General features: G+C 32.5%; 4 protein-coding genes across 5 annotated transcripts; all 4 read right to left on the reverse strand.

Moving 5' to 3' along the window:
• Nucleotides 228-2,757, reverse strand: LOC109353231 (fructose-bisphosphate aldolase 1, chloroplastic-like). The gene is made up of 6 exons (XM_019595457.1): nucleotides 2,403-2,757; nucleotides 1,856-2,125; nucleotides 1,462-1,571; nucleotides 1,275-1,365; nucleotides 862-1,131; nucleotides 228-700 (listed from the first exon to the last, which is right to left on the reverse strand). The coding sequence occupies exons 1-6, from the start codon at nucleotides 2,580-2,582 to the stop codon at nucleotides 422-424; spliced, it is 1,200 nt and encodes a 399-aa protein (XP_019451002.1). The 5' UTR covers nucleotides 2,583-2,757; the 3' UTR covers nucleotides 228-421.
• On the reverse strand, nucleotides 4,022-8,282 carry LOC109353230 (endoglucanase 24-like). Its single transcript, XM_019595456.1, has 4 exons — nucleotides 7,700-8,282; nucleotides 5,575-5,874; nucleotides 4,949-5,110; nucleotides 4,022-4,836 (listed from the first exon to the last, which is right to left on the reverse strand). Exons 1-4 carry the CDS (start codon nucleotides 8,102-8,104, stop codon nucleotides 4,228-4,230), a joined length of 1,476 nt encoding a protein of 491 aa, XP_019451001.1. The 5' UTR covers nucleotides 8,105-8,282; the 3' UTR covers nucleotides 4,022-4,227.
• On the reverse strand, nucleotides 12,445-14,110 carry LOC109353232 (GATA transcription factor 7-like). 2 transcript variants are annotated; one of them, XM_019595458.1, is made up of 3 exons: nucleotides 13,909-14,110; nucleotides 13,469-13,797; nucleotides 12,445-13,245 (listed from the first exon to the last, which is right to left on the reverse strand). In XM_019595458.1, the coding sequence occupies exons 2-3, from the start codon at nucleotides 13,784-13,786 to the stop codon at nucleotides 12,682-12,684; spliced, it is 882 nt and encodes a 293-aa protein (XP_019451003.1). In that variant the 5' UTR covers nucleotides 13,787-13,797; nucleotides 13,909-14,110; the 3' UTR covers nucleotides 12,445-12,681. The 2 variants fall into 2 exon arrangements, with proteins under 2 accessions (XP_019451003.1, XP_019451004.1); XM_019595459.1 differs by having other exon boundaries at nucleotides 13,469-13,795; nucleotides 13,892-14,110.
• LOC109353064 lies at nucleotides 20,493-22,754 on the reverse strand. The gene is made up of 5 exons (XM_019595249.1): nucleotides 22,728-22,754; nucleotides 22,061-22,684; nucleotides 21,713-21,850; nucleotides 21,482-21,623; nucleotides 20,493-20,931 (listed from the first exon to the last, which is right to left on the reverse strand). The coding sequence occupies exons 2-5, from the start codon at nucleotides 22,672-22,674 to the stop codon at nucleotides 20,767-20,769; spliced, it is 1,059 nt and encodes a 352-aa protein (XP_019450794.1). The 5' UTR covers nucleotides 22,675-22,684; nucleotides 22,728-22,754; the 3' UTR covers nucleotides 20,493-20,766.

The following is a 24,828-nucleotide window of genomic DNA, read 5'->3' on the forward strand; positions in this document are numbered from 1 at the left end:
CCGATAAATGAAATAGTATAATATTTATATAATGTCACGAGATCAACTACATAATGTAATGTTAAGAAGAAGATTATGGGTAGGACCTATGAAAAATTAAAAATCTTAAGATTATGCTTTTTTGCTACGATACAAAATATCATATTTTGTATATTACTTAAAGGAAAATTAATTAACTAGAAATACGAAGATATAATTATTTTGAGATATATGATGATTGAAGTACATAACTCCTAACTCATAGCAAATGGTTTATTAAGTTGCAAAAGCGCATGTAACCATTAACAAAAATAGAGTCCAAGACCATATAATAACATTACACATTACAAGTTTTAGACAAATTAGTCTTCAATTCCATGCTCCTCCAACACCTTCTGTTACTGCTTGTGTTGATGTCTATATCATATTCACTACTAACATCTTAGTAGGAATATCCTTTGACGAATAACTCCTTATTTGCTTCATCAGATTCACCTTCACCAGTGTACTTTCCAAGCTGAGCCAGTGAGTTGGACTTGGCACGAAAAAGGAGTGCATCTTGTGCTGCTTTCACGTTCTCGGCGCGACCTCCCCATGTTTTCAATGTAGTGTTCTGTAGGGCTCTGGCATATGAGAATGACACGTGCCACGGGTTCGGGGATTGGTTCATGGCATTCAAGTTAAGGGTTGCTTCAACCTCAGATTGTCCACCAGATAAGAACTGCATAACATAAATTTAGTCAGTATATGAACCAGTATACGAGGCTCCCGCTTAGTTGGGTCTGGACAATTGTATCCGATGCATGAACAATTGTATTAATGAGTAAGAGGGATAATGTTTTTCGGAACATAGAGAATAATGCATTTGGCAGTGCCATTTACCATGATTCCAGGGACAGCAGAGGGAACTCTCCGGCGAAGGAGCTTGAGGGTGTAGTCAGCAACCTGCTGAGGAGTTGCCCTCTCCTTTGACTCGGCTCCAGGAGTAACCATGCTAGGCTTCAGGAGAATGCCCTCAAACAGAACATTGTTCTCAGCAAGGTAGAAGAAAACTTCAGCCCAGACCTTTTGCGCGACTTCGAAATTCCTTTCGATATTATGTTCGCCATCAAGCAAGATCTCTGGCTCCACAATTGGAACCAACCCATTGTCCTAAAAACCATTACAACAACATTAGGAAATGGTAGAAGCATAATGATCCTATTCCTTGATGTAAGTAAAGTATCATAGCTCACATTACTTATATAACTATAACCAAAAAGGTGCTACTTATATGAGTTAAATGGTTTTCTCACCTGAGAAATTGCAGCATAGCGAGCTAGACCCCACGCTGCTTCCTTAACTGCCAGAGCAGAGGGACCATTGGGGATGCTCACAACGGTACGCCTAACATATGGATCAAGTTAAGTTTCATATGATGTAAAATTGAGCATGAAATTCAGATTTTGCTGCCATGCTAGGGGGTTCAAGGTATACACTCACCATTTGGCGAAGCGGGCACCTTGTTGGTAGTACGCAGCTGTGCGAGATGCAAGACCGTCCAGACCTTGGCACCAGGACTCGTCGTTGGAACCAACCAAGGGCACCAAACCCTATTGTTTTCAGCACACAAACCACTTGTTAACATCATAAATACTACTCAACTCTTCTTTCATTAGTCATCATGTCTCCAATAAGTATATAACTATTGTTTATGTAAGAAACTAAGAACATTTTCCTACATGGGCATACATACAAATATCAAATTGATATAAGAATTCCTGCTTATTCTTTTCAATATTTGTTAAGGCACAACACAGACTGAAATGTCATTGTACTACTTCACATAGGAAAATAAGAAACATGGTACATTAGAGTTTAATTCCAGATGGCCTACCTTGTCAACTTTAATACCAGGAACAATGTTTTGCTCGACAAGTACATCGACGATCTTCTTTCCATCAACTGTGGATTGGTAGAGAGTTTCCTCGAAAAGAATGGCACCAGAGATGTAATTACCAAGCCCTGGAGCTGAGACAAGGAGAGTACGGTATGCCTGGCGGTTCGCTTCGGTGTTTTCTAACCCAATTGAATCCAAACGCTTCCCAGCTGTAGCATTAGACTCATCCATGGCCAAAATACCACGCCCTGGTGAAGCAACTGTTTTCTGTATCCACACACAAGTAAGAATAACAGACACAAAACAAGATTATAGTGAAACACTACACCAACATTGTGAAATATAAAAAACAGTACTATTGCATAGCTGATATTGGAGCTAAAGTTTATTAAGAGAGTAATTTCTATCTAACAAGGGTAGTCTGAAAAATGTGACAAAAAACTAGAAATCCAACGTGTGAAGCAAGGATCTGGCATGCATGATTAAATAATTAAGTTAAGTTATGATAAATTCATAGCAGCTGAGGCATTGTTAAACAACATACCGCGGTCTTAACGAGTTCATCGGCATAGGAACCAGCTCTGATGGTGAGTGCTGATGGGTTGATGGAGTTGCATCTTGCAACTGAAACAATAGAAGCTTGGCGAAGGGATTGTCCCTTAACCCATTCAGATTTGTCAAGAATTGTTGATGACTTTAACAAAGTTGCTGATGCAGAGGCCATTATTCAATACAAGTTCTATAATCTTATCCTCTCTACAGCAACCTCTATGTATAAGCTTCTTTACCACAAATGCACTCTGTTATCTCTGTATTTATAGTTATAAAGTGATGTATCATTTGAGGCTGCTGTGAGCCAACCTATCCTCACTTGACACCTGGATGATAATTTCTGTTTTGTTGGAATTGTGAATTAAGTGGTTGAAATTGATGGTGTTTTTCTCATCTGTAAAAATGACTTAGAAAAATGAAAGTGGAGATTTTTATTTCCTTTGTAGGACTATAGTGACAAATGTACAACATGCATCAATAAGGGTACAAATTAGAGTTGTTTGTAATGTAGGGAAAAGAAGTATGAGGTTATAATTTGCCTTGCTGATGAACTCATTTGTCTCATTCTGAGTGGTTTATGGTCCTGGTTTAATCAAAGGATGAACATCTTAACATCATTCTCCTCTGCCACATACATACTAGTCTCCTACTTCCACTTGTTTAAACTTTGAATGCAACAACTCAGTTGAGAAATATTGGAGTAAAATATGCTTCTTTTGTAATTGTTGACACCAATAGTCCAAGATGGGTAAGTCTATTATTTGAATCTGAAAGAATATTGACCTTACATTTTATAAGGGATTTGCTTAAGATGGGTAATCTTGTATGTTAGTATTGCTTAATATAAAAGATGGACAAAAAAACATTCTTAAAAATTTATTATTTTCTCTTTCCTCTCACTGCCCAATCACAAGCATTCAAACTTATCTTATCAAACTAAAGAGTAGAGAATCCCCAATTTTTTCTATGTCAATGTTGCATGTTCCAATCTATTATATTAAATCTTGCTTTTTGGTTGAATACCTTGTTGCTTTTTATTAAATTTCAACTTCCCTGCTTGGTCAACACAGCTTTTCCAAGAAGCAAGATAAGAAGAAGTGTCATGCATGTCTGATTTGAACAAAATCAGGCCAAGAACATCACCATTCAAGTGAACTTGTATGCTTTTGTCTCCTAAGCACTAGGGAACTGAAATCAATAAATTTAACACTTTCTGAAATTGAAAACTAGTCATTTTTTTTCATTTTAACTTCCAATGTTTCTAACTAAAAACAGTTATTTATGTTAGCAAACCCTTTTTTTAATGAATATTTACTTACATTTATATAGGATAATTCCTTCTAACTTTATACACAATAAATGACTATATTCGAACACACTTACATATTTTTCCCAATGCACCACAGAAGCATTCAGATAACATAATTACCAAATCTTATGAAAAAGATTAAGTGGTTAAGTCAGGTGAAAAGTTTAGTGAAACTCTACATACATGTTTAGTACAGTCACCTTTCAACAATATAGTTTTTATGATTTAGTTACAGTTGATTTCACCTCATTTTATTATACATATTTATATTTCAATACGAGAAATGTGAGACATGATGTACATGGAACAAGTTTTTTTGGTGATAACATTGAACATTTTTGTTGGGATGGTATAAATAAGGAAAAGTACATGAAGCTTTCTTGGACTTTAATCCTGAAATTCTCAAAATGTGCATTAAGGTCCCACAAGACTCTTTCCACTTGTTTAACATCCTCCCCTATATCATTTTATTTACAAAAAATTAGCTTCAAAACTGTTTGTACTTGTATCAAGTAAAGTTGGGATTAGCAGCAAAATAAGCTAGAACCCCAACAAAAGGTGCATTAATGTAAGTAGTTGGCTCTGACTTCCTGAAATCAACTCGATCATCGACATATTCATCATTTTCTCCAGGTCCTCCAACAATGGCTCCCACAAGTACATTGGGGTTGGGATTGGTTGAGTTGTAGTACATTGAACCTTCTTTGCACCCAATAAACTGAGGATTATCCTTTATGGAAGGTAAAGATGATCCACGGTGATGAATGCGTTGCGGATAATAGCCGCTATAGCCAACCATATAAGACAACCCCATTGGATTATCACCCAAAATGTAATCAACTTGCCTCTTAGCATGTTCGCGAAGTGTTTGTGCAGTAACATAGACGTTCCCACAGTTGAGATCTTGTGACGTGTGAGTTAAGTAATTGGCATATACCAACTCAAGGAAAGCTATTGAAGTTGCATGCTGTAAATTACTGCCTCCGGGTCTGTATACAAGTCCACCAGGAGTATACTCTATGTGTGAGCTTGGGGATTCAGGTATGAGTGTGCACATGAAGCTCTGTGCTGAGTCCTTGTAGGATTCCAAAGAGTACATGTTTCCTTCTATGACTTCCTTAAAAAATGATCAATTTCGGTATCAAGAAGATGCATGTTGAGTTTAAACTTTCGGCAAAGTGAATTTAAATGTGTGGTATGTCTTGAGTAGAAGAGTAATGGAAGCTGACCTTGGAGACAAGAACATTCAGGCCAGCATGTTTATTGTCCCAACCAAACTCGTTGATGTTGTCGTCCGCACCAAGCGTTTTGCCATTGCTTTGAATATAGTTGAGGAAATTATCATCTTGAGTAGCCCTTCTTAGCCAAGCAGCTCCCCATAACAACTCATCCTATCATGTTTAAACATAACAATAATCTACCCGCCAAAGACTAAGTGATCTAATTACAAAAATTACCAATCCACATTGCATACACTCCTTGAATAAAAGGATATCTACTTTTGTTAGGTAATACATCATATCTACTACTCCCTTTAGCCAATTTAATTAGATGGTGATTGAACATAACATGCTCATGATTTGAAATTCACAGTCATTGATGAGTTTAATTAATGGAGCTGAATTAACATAACAGATAGCAAATTACAGGGCAGCTAATTTTGTCATGATGGCTACCTTCTATTTGTGCAACTGTTGTTTATCCTTTGGATGTATTGCTGTCTATATCATTATCATTTCTGCTATATTGAAAAGCTTAAAGCGTTATCCTCTGTATGCTATTAGTCCCTTACCCTCTCATACATATCCGAAAGGAAAAAGCACTTCAGTCATCAAAGAAAGTCATAGTCAATTACCTGATAGCCATCAAAATCACAATAATAAGGGCAGGCCCCATACTTAACATTATCATTATCACTGTAAGCACCCCGGTAGCTATCGGCAAATTGAAATGCGTTAATAGCATTTCGTAACAATGTCTCCGAATAACCCGGGTCCGATGACCTGAATGCCATGGATGAGGCTGCTAGTGCAGCGGCTGTTTCACCAGCGACATCAGAAGCCGCATTAGGTGCATCAACAGCATATGTTGTCCTGCTTGTGTCCATGTCCTCCGGCCTCTCCCAACAATCATGGTCTGAGCTTGGATCACCCACCTATTGTTAATAATTTGATATAGAGCCAAGTAAGCAACTTATGCCAATGATATAAACCACAACAGTTTGTAATAATTAACGGAATGGTTCACTTTTATATAGTATGATAGTTAGTTTGGCGAAATGATATGACAAAATGTGATCAAACTTCGAATTGTTCTAAAATTGCTTTTCAGTAAAAAAAACAACAACTTTTCTTTAGTTATAGTAAACATGTCAAATTAAAGCAAAAGTATTTTTTAATGAAAGTTATTCTTGTGAGGAGTAAATCTTCCACAAACACTCAATGCTGCATCCCTTATTCCATAGAGTGGCAGATGACATATATTTCCTTCAAGACTAAGAATAGAAAAGAGAAAGGAAAAAGAAGTATAAACATAAAATTGTGAAAATGGCCCATTGATATAAAAGTTAGAAATACCAAAATTGCTCAATCATGGTCCCAGGAGCCAGGATTAACACAACTTTCTCTAACAAACAAAGAAGTGTTTGATCAATCCAAATTATCATTTAAGGTCTTATACCATAAATAAGACAATTTTTTCATTAGACTTTGGCACTATTGGTAAACCTCCCATAAAAGGTGGAATCAGTCTGTACTTTAACTTTAACAAAATAAAGAAAGTAGAGTCAGCCTTGAATGTTAAGCAGTTTTCTTTATTTATATGTTTAATTGGTGTGAAACTTAACACTCAATACATCCCTGAAGCCTAAAATTCAACCTCAGAAAACAGGAATGTGGAAAAATGTACATATGCAAGTTACCTAATGTAGAAATGATCAAACATCAAAATAGACTTTATATTATATAAAAACAATGAACTTAACTCTATCTACTAGCTAGAGTTACACAAGTAGTTGGTGTTATTTGGTTCCTCAACCTCTTGAATAAAGCAAGGGTCATGCCTACGGTGGGCCCAAAGGGCCAAGACCCGACAAAGTAAACCCCTTCCAACTAGCCATTACTAAATGAATTATTATGTTAAAATTTGTTGGCATGAATTAAGTTAATGGTTTAATACTTATGCACTATAAATGTGTAATGTTTTTACATAGTAAATACATCATTTTCATTATTCATGTGTATTAGTAACAGAAATCATAAATGATTCACTAATAGTGAAAAAAAGTATTAGCGTAAGACTATTTATTCTCAAGTTAAAATGAATACCAAAAACAATAGTATTTACTGATTACATATTATCACATTATTAGTGAGAGTAAATTACACTCAGAGTTTTAGTAAAATTATATAAATTACCTCTCTATTTTTTACTCCTACAAAAAACCCTTATTTTTTTACTACCCATATGTGAGAAATAAGTGATTTTTTGAACAAAAAGAGTGATATATGTAATTAAGTTAAACAAAATAATATTATATTATGAAAACAAATATAAATAACATTGGAGTCAATTTATTTTTTGTTCATTAGAGTATAATATAAAAATGATTTAAATATGTCCTTAGAATTATTTATGCATCTTATAATGAATCAAAAATAATAAAAATATATTGAGTCGTATACTATTTGAAATTGTCTTCACAATATATCATATTTTGTTTAACTTAATTACATTTATCATCCATATTTGTATCACACTTATTTATCATCATTGTAAATGTAATTTGTATCACACTTATTTATCGTCAGTGTAAATGTATGTAAATCATAGGTTTTTTTTGTAGCTATCGTATAATTTCACTAAAACTCATCAGTTATAAATGTAATTTATCTATTAACAATGCTTAATTGTTGCACACCAAAAACAACTTGTAAATAAAGCTTAATCATAGTTGAACATAGTAGATGATAAAAACAAACCTGAACGAAAATACGGTTGGGCTGAGAAACAGTTTTGAGCAAATAATCAGTGGCCCAACGTATTGCTCCCAAGGCGTTTCTGAACTCATTGGGTGGCATCATGTCTCCGAATTCAAGCACGCTCCACGATAACATTGTTGTCGTAAAAGCCATCGGAAACCCGAATTTGATGTTATCTCCGGCATCGTAGTATCCTCCGGTGAGGTCAGTGTTGTAGCTCCACCCATCACTCAGACCTGAATTGGAACGCCAACTCATTCTCTGGTCCTGTGGTAAGAACCCTGAGCGTTGTCCCTCGAAGAAGAGAATGGCTTTTGATAATGCGTCTTGGTAATCATGGCAACTTCCATAACCAATAAGGAATATGAGAAAAATGGTGAGATAGTACAATTTGGATAGTTTCATTTTTTGGTTTATGTATCACTGTGATGAGTGGGTTTTATTTAGAACACAGAATTGTAGAGTGAATGAATGAGGAAAAGGAAGAAAGAGAGACAAAGTGAGTAGTTATAGAGTTATAGTGTAGTGAGGAGTGTCAGTGAAGTCACATGTACAAATGTTTCAGCACGAGAGGAAAGTGAGGATGTGGGTCCATTCCCAATATTAAATTCATTTTTTTTTATGTGCAAGATGTTCTTTTTATCTTAGAAATATATAAAATATATGAATTTTATACACTATTATTGTATCATTCATAATTCATATTTATCAATATTAATTATTGAAAAAGTAATATAAATAAATAAATAGTATATAATAGACTAAGTATATATAAATCTTTATTCAAATGATATTACACTATATTTTTATTACTCTCAAATCACACAAACATGTAACATTGTTTTTATGAAGGAGGATAGAGCAGCTATATGAAAAAATAGGTTTGTTTAGTTTGTAATTTTTAACTGTTTAAGAAGAGGGAAAAAGTCTAGAAATAATTGAATTATAAATCGATGAGCAAGTGGCATAGTGGATTCCAAAAGTATAGAAGTGATGGGACAAAACACAATACATTATTATTTAACCCAAGCATAATATTTTGTAATTTAATACATAATTCAATAAATTAAGAATAACACAAATTTTTTTCCTACAATAATAAACGTCAATCTTACTTAGTATCACAAATTATCTCATAACTTACTATATAATTAATCTCTCCTATTTTTTTCTTTTTGAGACCCACATCTTCTAATAATAACTTAACATTTTTATTTGAATAAGAATGATGGGATCGATTGAGATGCTCTTATGCTTATATCTCTCTTGAAGATGCCAAGAGTGTGGCAGTATTCAATGTTTTTTCTTCTTTAATATATCAAACAAAATCAATTGCTTTTCCTAAAATATAAGCATTAAAATGGGATTCTGAATCCGATTCCTCCAATTTGGCGCGTGTATACTACAAGAAAATTGGTCAGCTTAACATTTTTCTTGAAGGCAAATGACAAATCTCTAACCCAACAAATTTGCAAAGACAATTGTTCTCGCAACAATTCTAATAGCACAAGATAATCTTTACCCGAGTGAAATATTTCCTCATTAACATCTAAAGCACATTATTAGATTCTCAACAAGAAAAGATAGAATTGCACCCAACATATACCACAAATTTGCAAGAGACAGCAAAGGCACGTTAGCATAAAGACAAATTAATGGACAGCTTATCCACCCCTTTTGCCAACCCATTATGAAAAACATAATGGGTACACCAAAACCACATGATTTTTTCACTACATTATTAGGGACCATGTCTACATTTAGGATGGCCATGCAATTTTATTCTTGTAAATAAATGTTTAGAAATATATACATGCATTTGAAGCACTAGTGATTGTTCCAGACCCAAATAACAAACTAGCCCAAGAAAAGAAAATGGCCAATGTTTGAAACTGAAGTTATATTGGATACAAATTACAAGGATTGTTTTTAGGTTATTTTTAATGACAAGAGTGTTATTCCATTACATATAAAATGATAAAAATGTATTACCATATTATTGTTTCATTTGTGTTTCTACTACTAGAGTTAATTGGTCTACATTGAAAACTTATGTTTTCCTGTTAATGAATTCTTCTGGTCTAGTACTGGGAGGTTTATAACTTTATATCTTCTTGGTTGAGGAGTTTCATGCTGATGTTCTAGACAACCAAGAAATTAAAAGGCACATCAAGAAAGAGGTACAAATAATAAATAAGGAAGAAACATAACCAACCACAAAATATAATCTCCATCATAGTAACAACCTCAACTAATCAAATAATTGTTTAAAAAACATGACAGGTCAAAGTAACATTGATGTGCTTTCATGCTTCTCAATTGAATCCTAAAACTACAGATGATACTGTCACACAACTGTTAATGAAGAAATTGCACAGCACACATTATGACTCACATGTTCATGCTTCTTCTTCCCATCTTAAGTGCAATCTCTCAAACCCTAATTCTTTCTTTGATCAGCAAAAAAATACCTAAGGAACAAGAAGTCGAAAGAGGGTTGAGCAAATAAGAAACTATAGAGAAGACTAGGTACAAAGAAATTAGAAATTAAAGGAAAAGCTTAACTCTCAAACCCTAATTCATAGCAAGCCCATGATCCCAAACTCATCTGTGTACCCCCACCCCTCTAGTTTGGTCTACGCTAATTATCAACAACTCCAGAAACTGAGAATTATCCAATATGCCGAGGCTTTAACTTTTTTATAGAAGAGTAACAGAGCCTAACCCAAAAAACTAATATATCATGAGACTCTCATACTTAAATACTATATTGAATTTACTATTCTACTGGATGTGAGATTCCTGATAAACAAACTACAACTGCCACCTTTTCTTGGAAGACAACTGAAGTACTGAACAGTTTCTTGCACCAACTCGCTCCCACACCTCTATATCTATATCTATATATATATATATATATATAATTTATTTCTATTTAATAACATTGAAACATATGTATATTAACTATGCGAAAGGAAAAACAATTATCTTGTGCATATGCATGAGTTACTTACTAGTTACCTCATAAAATTAACATACTTCTTTAATTATACAAGAAACTACCATGGCTATCAATTAACATCAGAGGTTTGGGGAAAGATTGAAGAAGAAGGTGATCAAAGATTTGGTTTGAAAATATAAACCAGACTTCATTTTTATTGAACAAACTAAGATTCAGAACATAGCCAGGAATGTGTGCTCTTCTCTGTGGGTGGTAATAATTTTGAATGGGCCTTTAAGCCAAGGATTTCTTCTTAGTTGAGGAAATCTTTTGTGGGACAAACTTTGTGTTGGTTAAGGATAAATGGGCATTGTATACTGAGTTTTCCACCATTATGAATGTTTATTGACCTTGTCACTTGGATGGTAAGCGAAAGTTTTGGAATGAAGCTAAGAACACAAAGCTAAGTTATCACGGTGATTTGTGGTGCATAATAGGTGATTTAAACTCAACAATTCAAATGGATGAAAGAAAAGGTATGGGGAGTTGTGATTATAGAAGGGATTGTGAGGAGTTTGTGCAATACATCCTTTACATGGAGCTTTTTGATATACCTTTCTCTAGTAAGAAGTTTACTTGGTATCTTTCCAATGGGAAGGCTATGAGTAGGATTGACAGATATCTAGTAAATGATGGTTGATTAGCCAAATGGGGTAGTTTGGTTCAGCTGGGACTTCCAAGGACTTTCTCATATCACTGTCAGATTCTTTTAAAGATTGACGCTTCAGACTGGGGACCGAAACCGTTCCGTACAAATAATTGCTGGCTCTCGAATCCGCAGTTTGGTCAGATTGTTGTTGATGAGTGGAGGAATCTAGTGATCAGTGGAAAGGGATCCTTGTGTTTAAGGAGAAATTAAAAAAAACTTAAAATGGTCTTAAAGTGTTGGAATAAAGAGCAGTTTGGTATGCTGGATAGACAAATTAATGATATGGTGTTGGATAGACAAATTAATGATATAATGTTGGCTATCAATCTTATTGATGCTCTCTAAATTACACAATATATCCCGAGAAACCCAGAGAGCAAAACAAACCTAGTTTTTGCGCATATACATAAATTAAGACCGACACTCATATCTTCACGTGAGAACCATCATCGGTTCCATTCTTCCATCTATTCTTTTTGCTTTCGATTATTTTCATCACTTTTATTTTAATTGACTTGTATCGATGTATCATAAAATTCAGCCAGTCAATAACAATAACATAAAGAACTATTTTCAGAAAATATTTCAAATTAATATTTTTTTACAAGTAAAATTGAATTAATATTTTATAGGAATCAAAATAAATCCTGATATACTTCCTTCACACATAAGCTAACACACGCAGCTGAAGTAAGTTGAATAGTTTTTTTTTCTTTGACTAGTAAGTTGAATAATTCAATCAAAATCATCTCTATTTTTTGTTTCTTCACATTTATCATCATAGTAATTATATTTGAGCCGAGAATATCAACATGTATATGAAACTAACTCTTTTAATAACTATTTTTCTATCTACAAAACTTAAACTCAATACATTATTTAAAAACATTTAAGTATGTACCACTTGAACAAATAGAAGTTATAATCGAAGTGTTTAAACGAGAGGCAAGAGAAAATATCACTATCAACTTGATTAGGTGGCCGATATGGCTCAATATTTATTAATTTTTTTTTGGCGATTTTGATCTTTAAGTCAGAGAACTTGATTTCAGATAATAAAGTTAAATAATTATGTTTGAATACCAACAAAAAAAATTGACCACAAACTCATGCATACATAAATTTGAGGGTGCAAAATTGCACATATTTTTAAACTCTAGAATAAATCAACTGCTCTAGAAATCTGAGAAACAAACAATTAATGCCTTCCTAATAATGTCCACTACCTGCCTAGTTGACTAGCATTAAAATCATTAACCACTAACCATATTACAAAAAAAAAAGGTTCATATTGGTTGGTTCACTATACCTAACCTATTCCACTATCAAAATTCAACAATTTGGAACCATTTGAACCCGGTCCAAATATGTCTCCGGTTCATCCACCTCCTTATTGCGCCTTATCTCTAACACTTTACGATGACTATTCGAATGAATATGACCTGAAAAAGTGGGGCTACAAGCCGGTCTATATTCTGGAAAAAGCCGACCCGACTTGAACCGAACCCCGCAAGCGTTGCATAGGGTTTTGGGTCCAAGTGGACCGGTCCTCCATTGTGGCGTTTTTTGAACCTGGCAGTGGCTGCACTGTCGCTGAAACTGGACCCTATTGGCTTCAGGCTCGGCCTTTCTCTTCTGCTTCTTCGCCGGTGGCTCGCCGGAGAGGACGGAGTTAAAAAACCAGAGACGAGTGTTGGGCTTTCTAGACTTGGTGGTTCTGGGCTTGGTAGGAATTTCAGAAGGAAGAAACGTTAGTTTTAATGATGAGCCCGGTTCAGTTTTCGGTTCGACCCAAACCTGTGGTTGCTTTGAAGGGACTTGGTACATAAGAGAAAGCTCTGGTCGAGAATCATCTACAAAATGAGAAACCCACTCTAGTTCTGCCAAATCATCATCCTATGAAAAAACCAAAATAAATTATGAATACGAGATAATTTATGTTCTTATGCCTAATATGCGTTTAACATATGTGTTATTTTTTATTTTATAATATATTTTAAAATGAAAGAGAAATAAGATACATGTCAACTCCTAAACTGAACTTTGAGTAGATTTAAAGAGATAAATTATCTCCATGTTTTTATATGAAATGAAAATAAATAAATTTATGAAGGCTCACCGGAACGACCAATTCGGAGGTGAAAATGGAGTCACAGCCAGCGGTGGTGGTTGATTTGGAGTTGCTATCATCTTCTGTACGGTCCGGTGACTCTAAAGAACTTGAGGCGTTGTCTTTTTCTTCATCCTCTTCTTCTTTTTCTTCTTTTTCTTCTCCTTTGCCGTTGGAGAAGTCAAATAGGTCATCGACAGAGAAATCTTCACCAACAACAACGTTGTGGTTAACAACGTTGAAACACAAAATCTCCATGCACGATGCTTGTTGGAAAATAAACTCCCTCTGTAAGGTTGTTGGTTTCAAAGCTTTTGCAACTTCCATTCTGAGTTTCTAACATAACATAAATTTACAACAAAAAAATACAATTATTTATGTTTTTGTAGCAATCACTGATGTTTATGTCATACTTTTAAATTAGAGTTTTACCTGAAAAATATAGGTAATGGAGACAGAGAAGAGGAAATAACTCAAAGAGATTCCTTTGAAAAATGAAAGACTAATTCGTGGGTGAAACTGGTGCTGAGGTATTGGTTTATCTTTATTGGGTTTTTATTTATTGTCTAAACTTTTACCAGTTTTTTTAATTTAAATATGCCAATACTGATTTTTCCAACTTAGAGAATGGTGATGCTACTCATGCAGTGAGGATATGACATTTGGCATCAATATGATTGGTGTCTTTTTTTAATATTAAAATATTCTTAATTTTTTATTGAGTATCTTTGCTTTTATGATGGCTTTGAAAATTCAAACACTATTCAACTATTACATGATTATTATCTCTTTTGACTTAACTAAACCATACAAAATAAAAATAAGAATAAAAACAATGGTCCCATCCAATCCAAATTTCTAACCATTTAAAATAACAAAGTGGGTTTGACTGTAATCAAATAGTCATGCCATGTTTGATTAAATCACACTTTGGCGCTAGCAATTTTCAAAATTAGACTGTATTATGAATGAATTACCCAAGAAACTGTACTGGGTATTAACTTCAGTGCTCGAAATTTTGACCCAAACTTTTTAAGAAAAAAGAACATAGAAATTATAGAATAGCAAAAGGGATTGCTTGGATCCGTTGATTGTGCCTAGTGATGTGGTTAATTTTTGGATAATCCTTCGCAGTATTTTGAACTTCCACTCAGTAACCAGCAATAACATTATTGTTGATTTCTTTCTCAATTTCATATACATTTATACTTTACAATTATATCTATGAGTGGTGAATGATATATAGATTATGTATAAATATTTACATTGATATTTCATATATATTACAGTTCATTTCACCCTTATCTCTTTATTTTCTTTTAATGCACATTTTGAAGAGAGAAAATTTATGCAATCACGATATACGAGTTTTATATATTATGATTGTATTATTTTATTATTAATATTTAATAATTACTACCTTTTCAAATTTAAATGTACTATGGATAAATCTTTATGTTTACACTGATTTTTTAAATCTTTACTTAAATTTTAAAAACTAACATTGCTCCCACTCCCACCATTGTTGCATACTTCATACTTGTTCTTAATCCTAAATTTCTACTTTGCATCCTACATTTACTATAGAGTTACTTACAATAAGATATTAGCCTCTTTGATTATTTAATAATCTAATAATCCCTTAATTTTATTATGATTAGTATAATATTACAATATATTATTATATATATTTATATATTTGTGAATTTTGGGTCCAAGTATTGGAGATCTGGATAATCCATCATTCTAACTCACCTTGTCCAATAATGATTTTAAAATATTTGATTTCATTTATTCAAGCATCTAAATATATGAGCCCAAATTTGACTCTTTGCAAGTAAATTCATTTCATTCAATTCTAATTTGGTTTGGTTGAAAAAAGAAAAGTAGAAGAGAGAAATTGAACGTGAGAGAAAGAGATGGGTGGGAGATTGGAATTTTGTTTTGTTTGGTATTGAAGAAATAGGAAGAATTGGTGGAATAGAAAGTGTGAAAACACTAATCATTTTATTTTTTTGAATGAATCAAAAAATAATACATATTTCTTTAAAACTAAATAAAAAATTGTTAGTTTATTATTGATTAGAGAAAGAGCGGAAAATTCATACACTGAAAGTGTGAAGATTCATACGTATGTACTCCATCATACACCATTCATTTGATTATTTTTCTTAAAGAGTCAACAACTATTAAATATTAATAATAGATAATGGAATAATAGTGTATAAAACTCATACACTGTAAGTGCATACATCTTTTACTCTTAAGAAAAAATAATGGATATATATATATATATATATAATAACTTTAAAGCAATGTTGAAAAATATTATAATAATCACAATAATTTTACTATATTTCTCTTGTACTGGATGCAGATGTTTATATGTGGCAAAATAAGAAATTCAAACATTCATATTTAAATTTTTTAATAAAATAAAATGAAAATTTATCAAACTTTTTATTTTCTTATATTTTAGTACTAGAAGATCTAGTATATTTAGAAACAATAAAATTCGTCCTCATGTAACTTTCCACGTTTGAAGATTCAATTTTTTCCTTTTGAAATTTGTCTAATTTTTGTATATCCCTTTGTCCATTTCTTCAATGTGTGGAGAGAAATGTTTCAGCCGTAGGTAGGCTCCATATGTTTTTACTATCTTTTCCATGTTTCTAATTTTCTATCATAAACCAAACTTGATAAGTGCAAAATGAAGTTATACTACTTAATTTAAAATTGATGGGATGGCCACGAGGAATATTTACTAGTGTCCATACTAGTATTGTTTAATGATGGTGGGTACCCAACAAAATTTAAAGTTTTAATATGTATATTGTAACAATTAATATAAAAAATATCAACGGGCGTTGGTTCAAGTGGTACATGCTTGATTCCCCTTAAGCAAGAACCCGGGTTCGAGTCTTGTGGATGGAAAAAATGTCCGTTGGGAGAGTTAGCCCCACTTACCTGTGGATGTGCCCGGCTCGGACAGGATTGCCTCCGGTGCGAGGATGCTTGTGGGAAACCAAAAAAAATTAATATAAAAAATAAATATCATATAGATAGAAAAATTTATGTGAGATTAAATATGTGGTTCCCCTTAATCAATGAGTGTTGGTTTAAATATGTGGATGTTCTCGACTTAGACATTATTGTATCTAGTTGGAGGATACATATGATAAACAAACAAAAAATGTGATTATGTTTCAATCACTAAAATTTATAATAAAAATAAAGTATGTAACTTACAATTATAAAATAATATATATAATATTTAATTATAAACTAAATTTATAAATATACCAATACTCCCACGAAAATGTCAAATATCATTCATAAACTATTTTTGTGAATACTGGTTACAAGTTTTTCCTGCATACCCATTTTTGTTGATACATACCCACAAGACAATTATTTTTGTCATAGATAGAGTGAAGTCCGAATTTCAACTCTCTTATGTTTATGATATATGGATATTTAAAAATATATTAGAAATCATTAATTAATGAAATTTTGATGTGGGTTGAATAGAATTCCACAAGTTAACATGTTTATGCCATGGGTGAGCTTATATTTGTTGGATTTTAACCAGGCAGTATCGAATAGAATAGGCACAAAATCCTTTCCAAATTCACTTGCATCAAACAATGTCGTTACCAATCAAGAGTTTAACGCATATTTCATACAAATATTTGTTGAGAAAATGGGGCAATATGTTCTCTACCGCACAATTACATTAAGAAATCAGAATTGAGAAAAAACACTTTTATTCTCGTTCTTTAGTATTGATCGGGTATGGTCACTATCAAATGCTTGGTTGAATAGATGTAATCAGGAGTCTTGGTTGGAATTTCCTATGAATCCGTCGGGGAAGTACGTGAAAAGTCTCTTCGACGATCAAGACAATATGTGGTTTCTAGAGAGAATGAGAGTAAATAAGAGAGAAGTTATAGTAAGAGCAATAAGTGCTAGTAATAAACGAGAGAATGAAAATTGATTATACTTCTTGTAGAGGTCTCCTATTTATAGAGTTTGGATCGGCAACGTGGCGTCTGTTAATTGGCTAGTACCTGGTGGGTACGACAGGAGTCTCCTGAGCCACCCTATAGGTATGCAATTGGCTATCTCTCGGGGTGAAATGTCAACCATCATTAATGATGAGCCAGCGGTGCATTGATAGTACGACAGGTGAGATGCCCATTAATGGAAAGTCAGAGATGCGCTAATATATCTTTAGTGAGCCCGACTCACCCTAGTGGATAGATGGAAATGCCGATCCAGTTTGTGAGCCTGGTATTCACTTAGGATAACCCGAACTAACTCTTCACTCCAACCTCATACTATCACCTTCAACATTTCCAAATATTCATCATCACTTACGTAATTCATCATCATTTCCAAAGAATGCACATTTAATTAGTACCTACAGCTAATACTTGTGTTCAGATTTGTTCTCTTCTGCTTATATATACACAGATTTAAATGAAAGTGCAATATTTTTTCGATAAATTGAAGAAATCGTAGAACATTTTAGGGAGGAAAGTAATTAATTTCCATTTTATTTTCTTGCAGTAGTAAATTAAAGTTTGCAACATTTTTTAACGAATGCATATATTACAAGCTTGCCAATAAGATTCTGTTTTTCTTTCTTATTTTTTATTGTTTTAAAATGACCAATCAAAGATATAATTCTCTCTGCTTGATATTTCACACCGAATATCATTTGTTGTTAGATTATAGACTCAAAGTGCAAGGTGAAAACATACTATTTCCTTTTCTTTTTTTATTTTGTGATGCGAGAGATTGCAATTTTTCATGTCAAATTTGAGAGAATGCAAGGTCATTCTATTTTATCATTTTCATGTAGGCGTTTATACCAATTATGTTGAATTTTTATTCGGTTTAGTGATAGAGTTTCTCTTAATATTTGCTTTGAGACTTGTTAAAACTTCACCAGATGATATAATTATGAAATTTCCTCTTTCAGGCTTTATTTAAAATTTTCTTTAAGTTGTTTGAGCGATCTTTTAAAATCGGTCTAACCCTCAGCTTAATTTAATATTAGATCATGTTTTTTTCATAATAATACACTTATTAGAATAGAAGATGTATTCGGGTCGGTTAACCCCTATAGATTTGAGTGGGTAAGACTGTAAGATGTATAGTATTTCTTGAAATAATCTGACTTGCAAGTTGCAACTATGTTATGGTCATTAGGTTCGGTTTTCAATGGGCCTTCTCTATTCACCCACCATCTTCATTTTATGTAATTCTCCATGGGCCCTTTCTTGTTAGGACAATTTATGTTTCCTTCAAGTAATGAAAAGGTTGTTGTTTTTTTTATATTAATGGGGCCCTTATGCTAAAGAAATAAAAAACAATGTTTATTATTCATCAATTTTAATTTTAATTTTTTTTTTATTTTGTTTTAAAAAATTTAAAGTTTTGAGTTTTGACACCTCGTATTGTTCAATTTACATTATCAGATTATTACCGACTACAAGAGCAGTCATTTAACATATGTTATAATACCAAAATATATATGGTACGATGTGCATATATATGTATGAATAACAAGATTTGTCATAAATCTAATCTAACCACTTGTCATGAATCTTGGTTAACAATTTCAACAAAGTACTGTCCAATTTTCCTAATCTATGACTAATTGTGTAATTACATAAATAACGGGTAAAATACTCATCTTCTCTCATATATATATATATATATTTGTGTGGATTTTACGGGATCACATATATTGTCATACTTTTTGTACCATTATAACTGTTTGGTTAAAAAAAATTATTCACGTTGGAGTGACACAAAGGTGTGGTACAACAAATGTGGTCTTGGATTTTACCAGAGTCGAGTTTTTTTCCCATTCCTGTTTGGTTCGTATGGGAAGATCTAGACCAGCAGGAGCTGAAAAACTAAGGAATGCGTAATTTTGGAGCTCGATTTCATAACTTTAACCATAGTTCTTGACACAATACAAGGATATAAGAATGTTATAAGAAACATTCTAAACAGTGTTAAGATTGCTTGTAGGTAATTGTGGAAGAAGTTCTGCCACAAAAATTGTTTTCTAAGGTGCTAATGATAAAGTAAACTAATTGTTATTTTATTAGGTCGCAGCATTTTTATTAAAATTAATAACAGGGATCCAAGTAGGAAAACTTATTATAACTCGTCCCTAGGATGAAGATCAGTTGTCCCAAACATGTCCCAAATCAACCATAATAAAATAAAAATAGACAAAATTATGAATGTTTAAATTTTTTTAATTGATATGACATATCATAATTGGTTTGAGACAAACTTATCTCCTCCCTCGGCCAAAATTATGTTTACTCAAACTCCTAGATTATCCTAGTCAATGTTCCAAAACTACAAACATAGGGAAAAAATAGACATAGATAAAGTGTGGAAGCTATGTATAATAGCTTCAGCTCCGTTTTGTTTGACATAATAAAAAATGTTATCCTCTATCCAAGGGTTAAGGACAAAGAAGCTCAATTTTCCAAACGGACATCTTCAAAGGTTGAATGATCCAATCAAATTTGGACTATAGTATAAACTTGGAAACAAAAAACATGCTTTTTGCTATCTATCATTCTGAATGATTCAAAAAGGAAAGAATCATATTTGACTCATAGCATAGAGCATTAAAGCTTGCAAACTTTGACTTGTGGGATATACCATTATATATATACAGGCGCTGACCAACAACATTCCACGATGCTATAAATCACAAATTAGTGTCAAAATATTTGAAACAGTGCAGCAAAAAACAGAATGAGAACATAACCAGAAATAGAAACTAAAAATAACACAAAGAGGTAATGTAAAGGTCATTCCTTAGAAGCAAACCATCATATCAGAGATTCAAAGACTATAACAAACGGGTCAACATCTACTGTACCAAAGCTTTGTACCACTCCATATGCCACTTGTTCTAATTAGTTCGAAAATATAAGTTTATGACACATGGAGTGACACACTTTTTGGGACAGAAGATGTGCTGCCGTACCAAACCCTCCCCCTAGCTACCACCAAAAGGTAACATTTTGTGCCTACCCACAAGAAAGGTGGAGCCCACCACCTAACCTCACTGGCCCACTGACCAGGTGGCAAAGGTCCACCCAACTATATATTTGTGAAATAGAACACATGACACAAAACCTTAAAACCAGTGAAGCTAAAAGGAAACTTAACCTAACCAAACCAAACCAAAATGATGGAATAACAAGAAATGAAACTAAGTCCTAATGATAGAAGCTTAGTCACGTCATTCTGCAACTTTCAGCTCAAACTTGTCGAGGATTGAAAAGTCTGAGCCTCCCAATTGTCCTTTGTTCTCCACTCCCACTGGTTAAACCATCCCGAGGTGGGTTAAAGCATATTGGCAAAACTTCCTCGGACTCACAGGGAAAGTGCATACTTTCGAAGTGCTTCTGTAATGCCTCTTTTCCCTACATATTAAACACTTTTATTATATTTAAACATAAGCCAGATTAAATAGAGTAAGGAAGGTATAGTATTACTTTTCAGTTTATTAAATATACTATTGCAGTACGTAAGAAACTAGTAGCTAGTATCACTATTCAGTTGATAAAATATACTATTGCAGTAAGTAAGAAACTAGTAGTATCACTATTCAATTGATTAAATGTGCTAATTCTAGTATTAAATAATAGAACTTGTATTCTTAATGGGTAAAAGTGTAATATTATTGTATCTTAAGGATATAAGTGTCTTATCATTTAATGAGAGGATCCTAACATTATCATTTGGAAACAAGGATCCTCTCCATTAATAGAGAAACAACTAATTGTTTTTCCTCATGTTTCTAATGGTAAGATTGTAATTTCATGATAAATAAAACGATAAAAGTGTCATTTTATGTTGTCTTTTATATATTATTTTGTAGGACTTGCCTGGTTAATAGAAAGGATCATTACTCATAATTTGGGGGTAGCATAGGGGGAAAGTAATGATTAGGTCTAAGGTATGTGGCCAAACCTGAAGACGTGCGGCTACAACTTTACGTATCTTGTGGGATTGGAACAACTCCCACTTCATATTAGAGGCTGTCATGTTGAACTTCCAAGCACCCTTGGGGCTTGTGAAGTTCACAAAGGCGTAGCCCTTGTTTAGTCCACTTCTGCAGACAAAGCAACAATGATCAAAATCAATATTTCAAAGAAATGACATGGTAGATTGGTAGCTGAAAATATGAGATTTTAAACATACTTGAAATCAATAGGGAGATACACAAAATCAAAGGCTAAGATAATGCGATCTTTCCCACTCCCATCACCTTCATTATCTTCAGCTTTGTGATTTTCCAGCATGCACAGTTTTTCCAAGTAATCAACCAGCGAGTCACGTCTACAAATTCAAGCCAGTAAAATAAAAACGTGAACAAATACAGATAAATCAAAGTTGTGGATGGGTAAGACAGTATATATTCTGGTATAAGAAAAGTAGTGTCATAAAAAACAATAAAAGGGGTGAGTTGTGAACAATTTGATGTGTGTATTTAATGAAGAAATGAGGGCATGAAAGAGAAACTGTAACATTAGGCATTGAGAAACATACGTGTATTTGTTTGGAATATTTCTTATCATCACAGTTGTTTCTTCACCATCAACCCTAACAGGTGTAATAGAACTATAATATCTGTTCTTAATATGAAAAGCCTTGGAATACTTGTATGCACCACGCCCACAGTTTTGTTTGTTCTTTGAAGGCCAACATTTCTGATACTCAACAACATCTTTTTCCTTCTTGTGTCTAAACCCACGATGATCACGCTTCATTCCCTTCAAGGCATGCCCTTTCAAACCATAATAACCTTCCTTAGTCTCCTCCTTTTGATGTACAAGGCCTGCTTCTTGGATTATGGCAGGTTCAATGTCAGATAGATAAGGACCAGTAGGTTCTTCTTCTGCTTTTTGAGTGGTAGTGCTAATAAGTTGCTTGGTGGTGATGTTAGTATCATCATGATGATGATACAAGGGAAAGGAAGAAAATGGAAGCACCCTCGTAAAGAGCTTAGGGTGATAGAGTAGTTGGTGGGAAGAGAAAGGGAAATAACAGTGTTGGTGAGGGAATGGAGTGGAAAGAGGAGAACAAGGTAAAGTGAAGGGTTGATGAAGGAGTTTGTGTCCTGATGGAATGAATTTTGGAGCATCAGGGTTCAAAGGCGCCATAGTAGTGAAGCTTCAAGCTAGGATAAGCAGATCAAAAGAATGGCAATATCGACTAAAAATGAATGAGAAACTGAACAGGGTCCATGTCCTATCATGAAATTGCCTCGGATAAAGAGCTTTTTAATATTTATATTTCTTTTAGAAGAATTTCACACTTTATCTTCAAAATATAATGAAATGATTTTGACGTTAAAAAGTGTGATTTTATTGTTACATGTGTAATCGATAAGAAGGGAATATGTCTATCATCCTACTCTTTGTCATTCTATATAACATTATTTCTAATTTATCAAAAAAATTATTTAAATTTAAATTATAATTATTAAATATTTTCTAACCAATTATATCTTTTAGTATATAGAGTTACACAAATAAATAAGACAAAAATGTGGATCTAAGAGATATAATGATTTAGGTGATTTGAATTATTGCATCTACTCTAATTAACAAAAATCATTATTTAAGAAATATTAAAATAAAAGTTTGCTTTAATAAATGAATTTTGCACATATTTAGAATTTAGTTTTTTAGGTTAATTTTCTCCCTTTATATTTTAAATAAATTTATGAGGACAACTATATTAGCATAGAGATTATCAATTATATTATTTTGCATATATTATCCAAAAACAGTATATAAGATTCATTAAATACTCTCGTCTACAGGCTAACATAACAGTCCATACAATATTTAACAATAACATTTTATCGATTACTCCCAATAGTATTTTATCTAATACTGTACTAACAAATAAAATACTAGTATATAACTCGTTTTTATTTTCTTATAATATTGATATTTGTGTTCATAGAATACATTATTTTTTCTCTTATATTTTATTTTACAGAATGGAGGAACCTAAGTTTCAAAATATAAAAAATAAATCACATGACTATGAACATAAATATTAATAGACGAATCTGAGTTTTGAGAATATATTTGTTACAAATAAATGTCCTGCCTAAGTCCTAACTGCTCAGAGTCAAGGAAGCCATGAAAAATATTGGTGTGGATTAGACAAGAAAATATATAAACCTAAAAAATATCAAGTTGCAAATGTTTGATTCTCCTTACATACCTATAATGTCTCGTATTCGAGTCTTGTGGATAAAAAAAATATTTGTTAGAATAGTTAACCTCACATACCTATGAATGTTTCTGGTTCGCACATATTGTATCTAGTGCGAGAATAACTATGGGAAATCAGAAGAAAAAAATTAAAAGGATGTTAGGAAAAGCAACTAAATGCTCTTATTAAAATTTGTATCATTTGTTGTGTTAGTGGTTGTAATCTTTGTTCTTTAAGGATTGATTCAAGATTATACATATAAATTATAATATGATTGAATATTATAATTAATTTATTAAATTTTGAATTAGACACTTTCATTGAATACTTATTTATTTCCATAATTAAAAAAGAGAAAGAGATTATGATAATAGGGAGTGAAAAAGGAATGTGATAAATAAGGATAAGAAAGAATGATAATTTGTAATTAATCTAGTATATTTTGAATAGAATAATTTCTATATAATCCCTATTTAGTTCCTATAATTAAAATATAATGAATATAAGATCTAGTTGAAAAATAAGGTATTGTTAAATCTAGTGTTTCTAAAACATCCATAGAATAAAAATGACAAGCGTTTGATAAACCATGTATATATGTGCTTATACGTCGGTTTAGTCTAATAATATTAGTTTATGTTTGAAAATGATGAGAATTATATCTTAGCATATTATATTAACAGTGTAGTATTTTTATATTATCATTAAATCATATTTTATTAATCATTATTAATTTTCAAACAAAAATAATATAAATAAATCTTAGATAATATATTAACCATATAAAAAACTTATATTGTCCGTGCACATATTTTAAAATATATTACTTTTACCCAAAAAAACAATAGTACATACTCCTCATGAATTTAACACCGTTAAAAAACTCACTTTAATCTTTCAAATTAACAAGGACAGAGAGAGACAAGATGAGGTGATAGGAAAGGGACAAGCTATGAGAAATAATAATTTTATATGTGATCATTGGCATGCAAGAATATGTTAGTAGAGATATTCAAACAATAAATAAAAGGAAAAGGGCACATGGATAGATAAAACAATAAGAACTTATAGGAATATTTAGAATT

The sequence above is a fragment of the Lupinus angustifolius genome, chromosome LG07, assembly GCF_001865875.1.
Source record: "Lupinus angustifolius cultivar Tanjil chromosome LG07, LupAngTanjil_v1.0, whole genome shotgun sequence".
NCBI lineage: Eukaryota > Viridiplantae > Streptophyta > Magnoliopsida > Fabales > Fabaceae > Lupinus > Lupinus angustifolius.

Coding starts and splice junctions, on each gene's coding strand:
- LOC109353232 (XM_019595458.1), bottom strand. CDS start 13,786: ATGGAAGTTGCAAAAGCTTTGAAACCAACAACCTTACAGAGGGAGTTT. Junction 13,246..13,468: donor CCTCCGAATTGGTCGTTCCG/GTGAGCCTTCAT, acceptor GTTTTTTCATAG/GATGATGATTTGGCAGAACT.
- LOC109353064 (XM_019595249.1), bottom strand. CDS start 22,674: ATGGCGCCTTTGAACCCTGATGCTCCAAAATTCATTCCATCAGGACAC. Junction 21,851..22,060: donor AATATTCCAAACAAATACAC/GTATGTTTCTCA, acceptor TTGAATTTGTAG/ACGTGACTCGCTGGTTGATT. Junction 21,624..21,712: donor TATCTCCCTATTGATTTCAA/GTATGTTTAAAA, acceptor CTTTGTCTGCAG/AAGTGGACTAAACAAGGGCT.
- LOC109353230 (XM_019595456.1), bottom strand. CDS start 8,104: ATGAAACTATCCAAATTGTACTATCTCACCATTTTTCTCATATTCCTT. Junction 5,875..7,699: donor CCAACCGTATTTTCGTTCAG/GTTTGTTTTTAT, acceptor TATTAACAATAG/GTGGGTGATCCAAGCTCAGA. Junction 5,111..5,574: donor GTGATTTTGATGGCTATCAG/GTAATTGACTAT, acceptor TAAACATGATAG/GATGAGTTGTTATGGGGAGC.
- LOC109353231 (XM_019595457.1), bottom strand. CDS start 2,582: ATGGCCTCTGCATCAGCAACTTTGTTAAAGTCATCAACAATTCTTGAC. Junction 2,126..2,402: donor ATGAACTCGTTAAGACCGCG/GTATGTTGTTTA, acceptor GTGTGGATACAG/AAAACAGTTGCTTCACCAGG. Junction 1,366..1,461: donor GGTGCCCGCTTCGCCAAATG/GTGAGTGTATAC, acceptor TCCATATGTTAG/GCGTACCGTTGTGAGCATCC.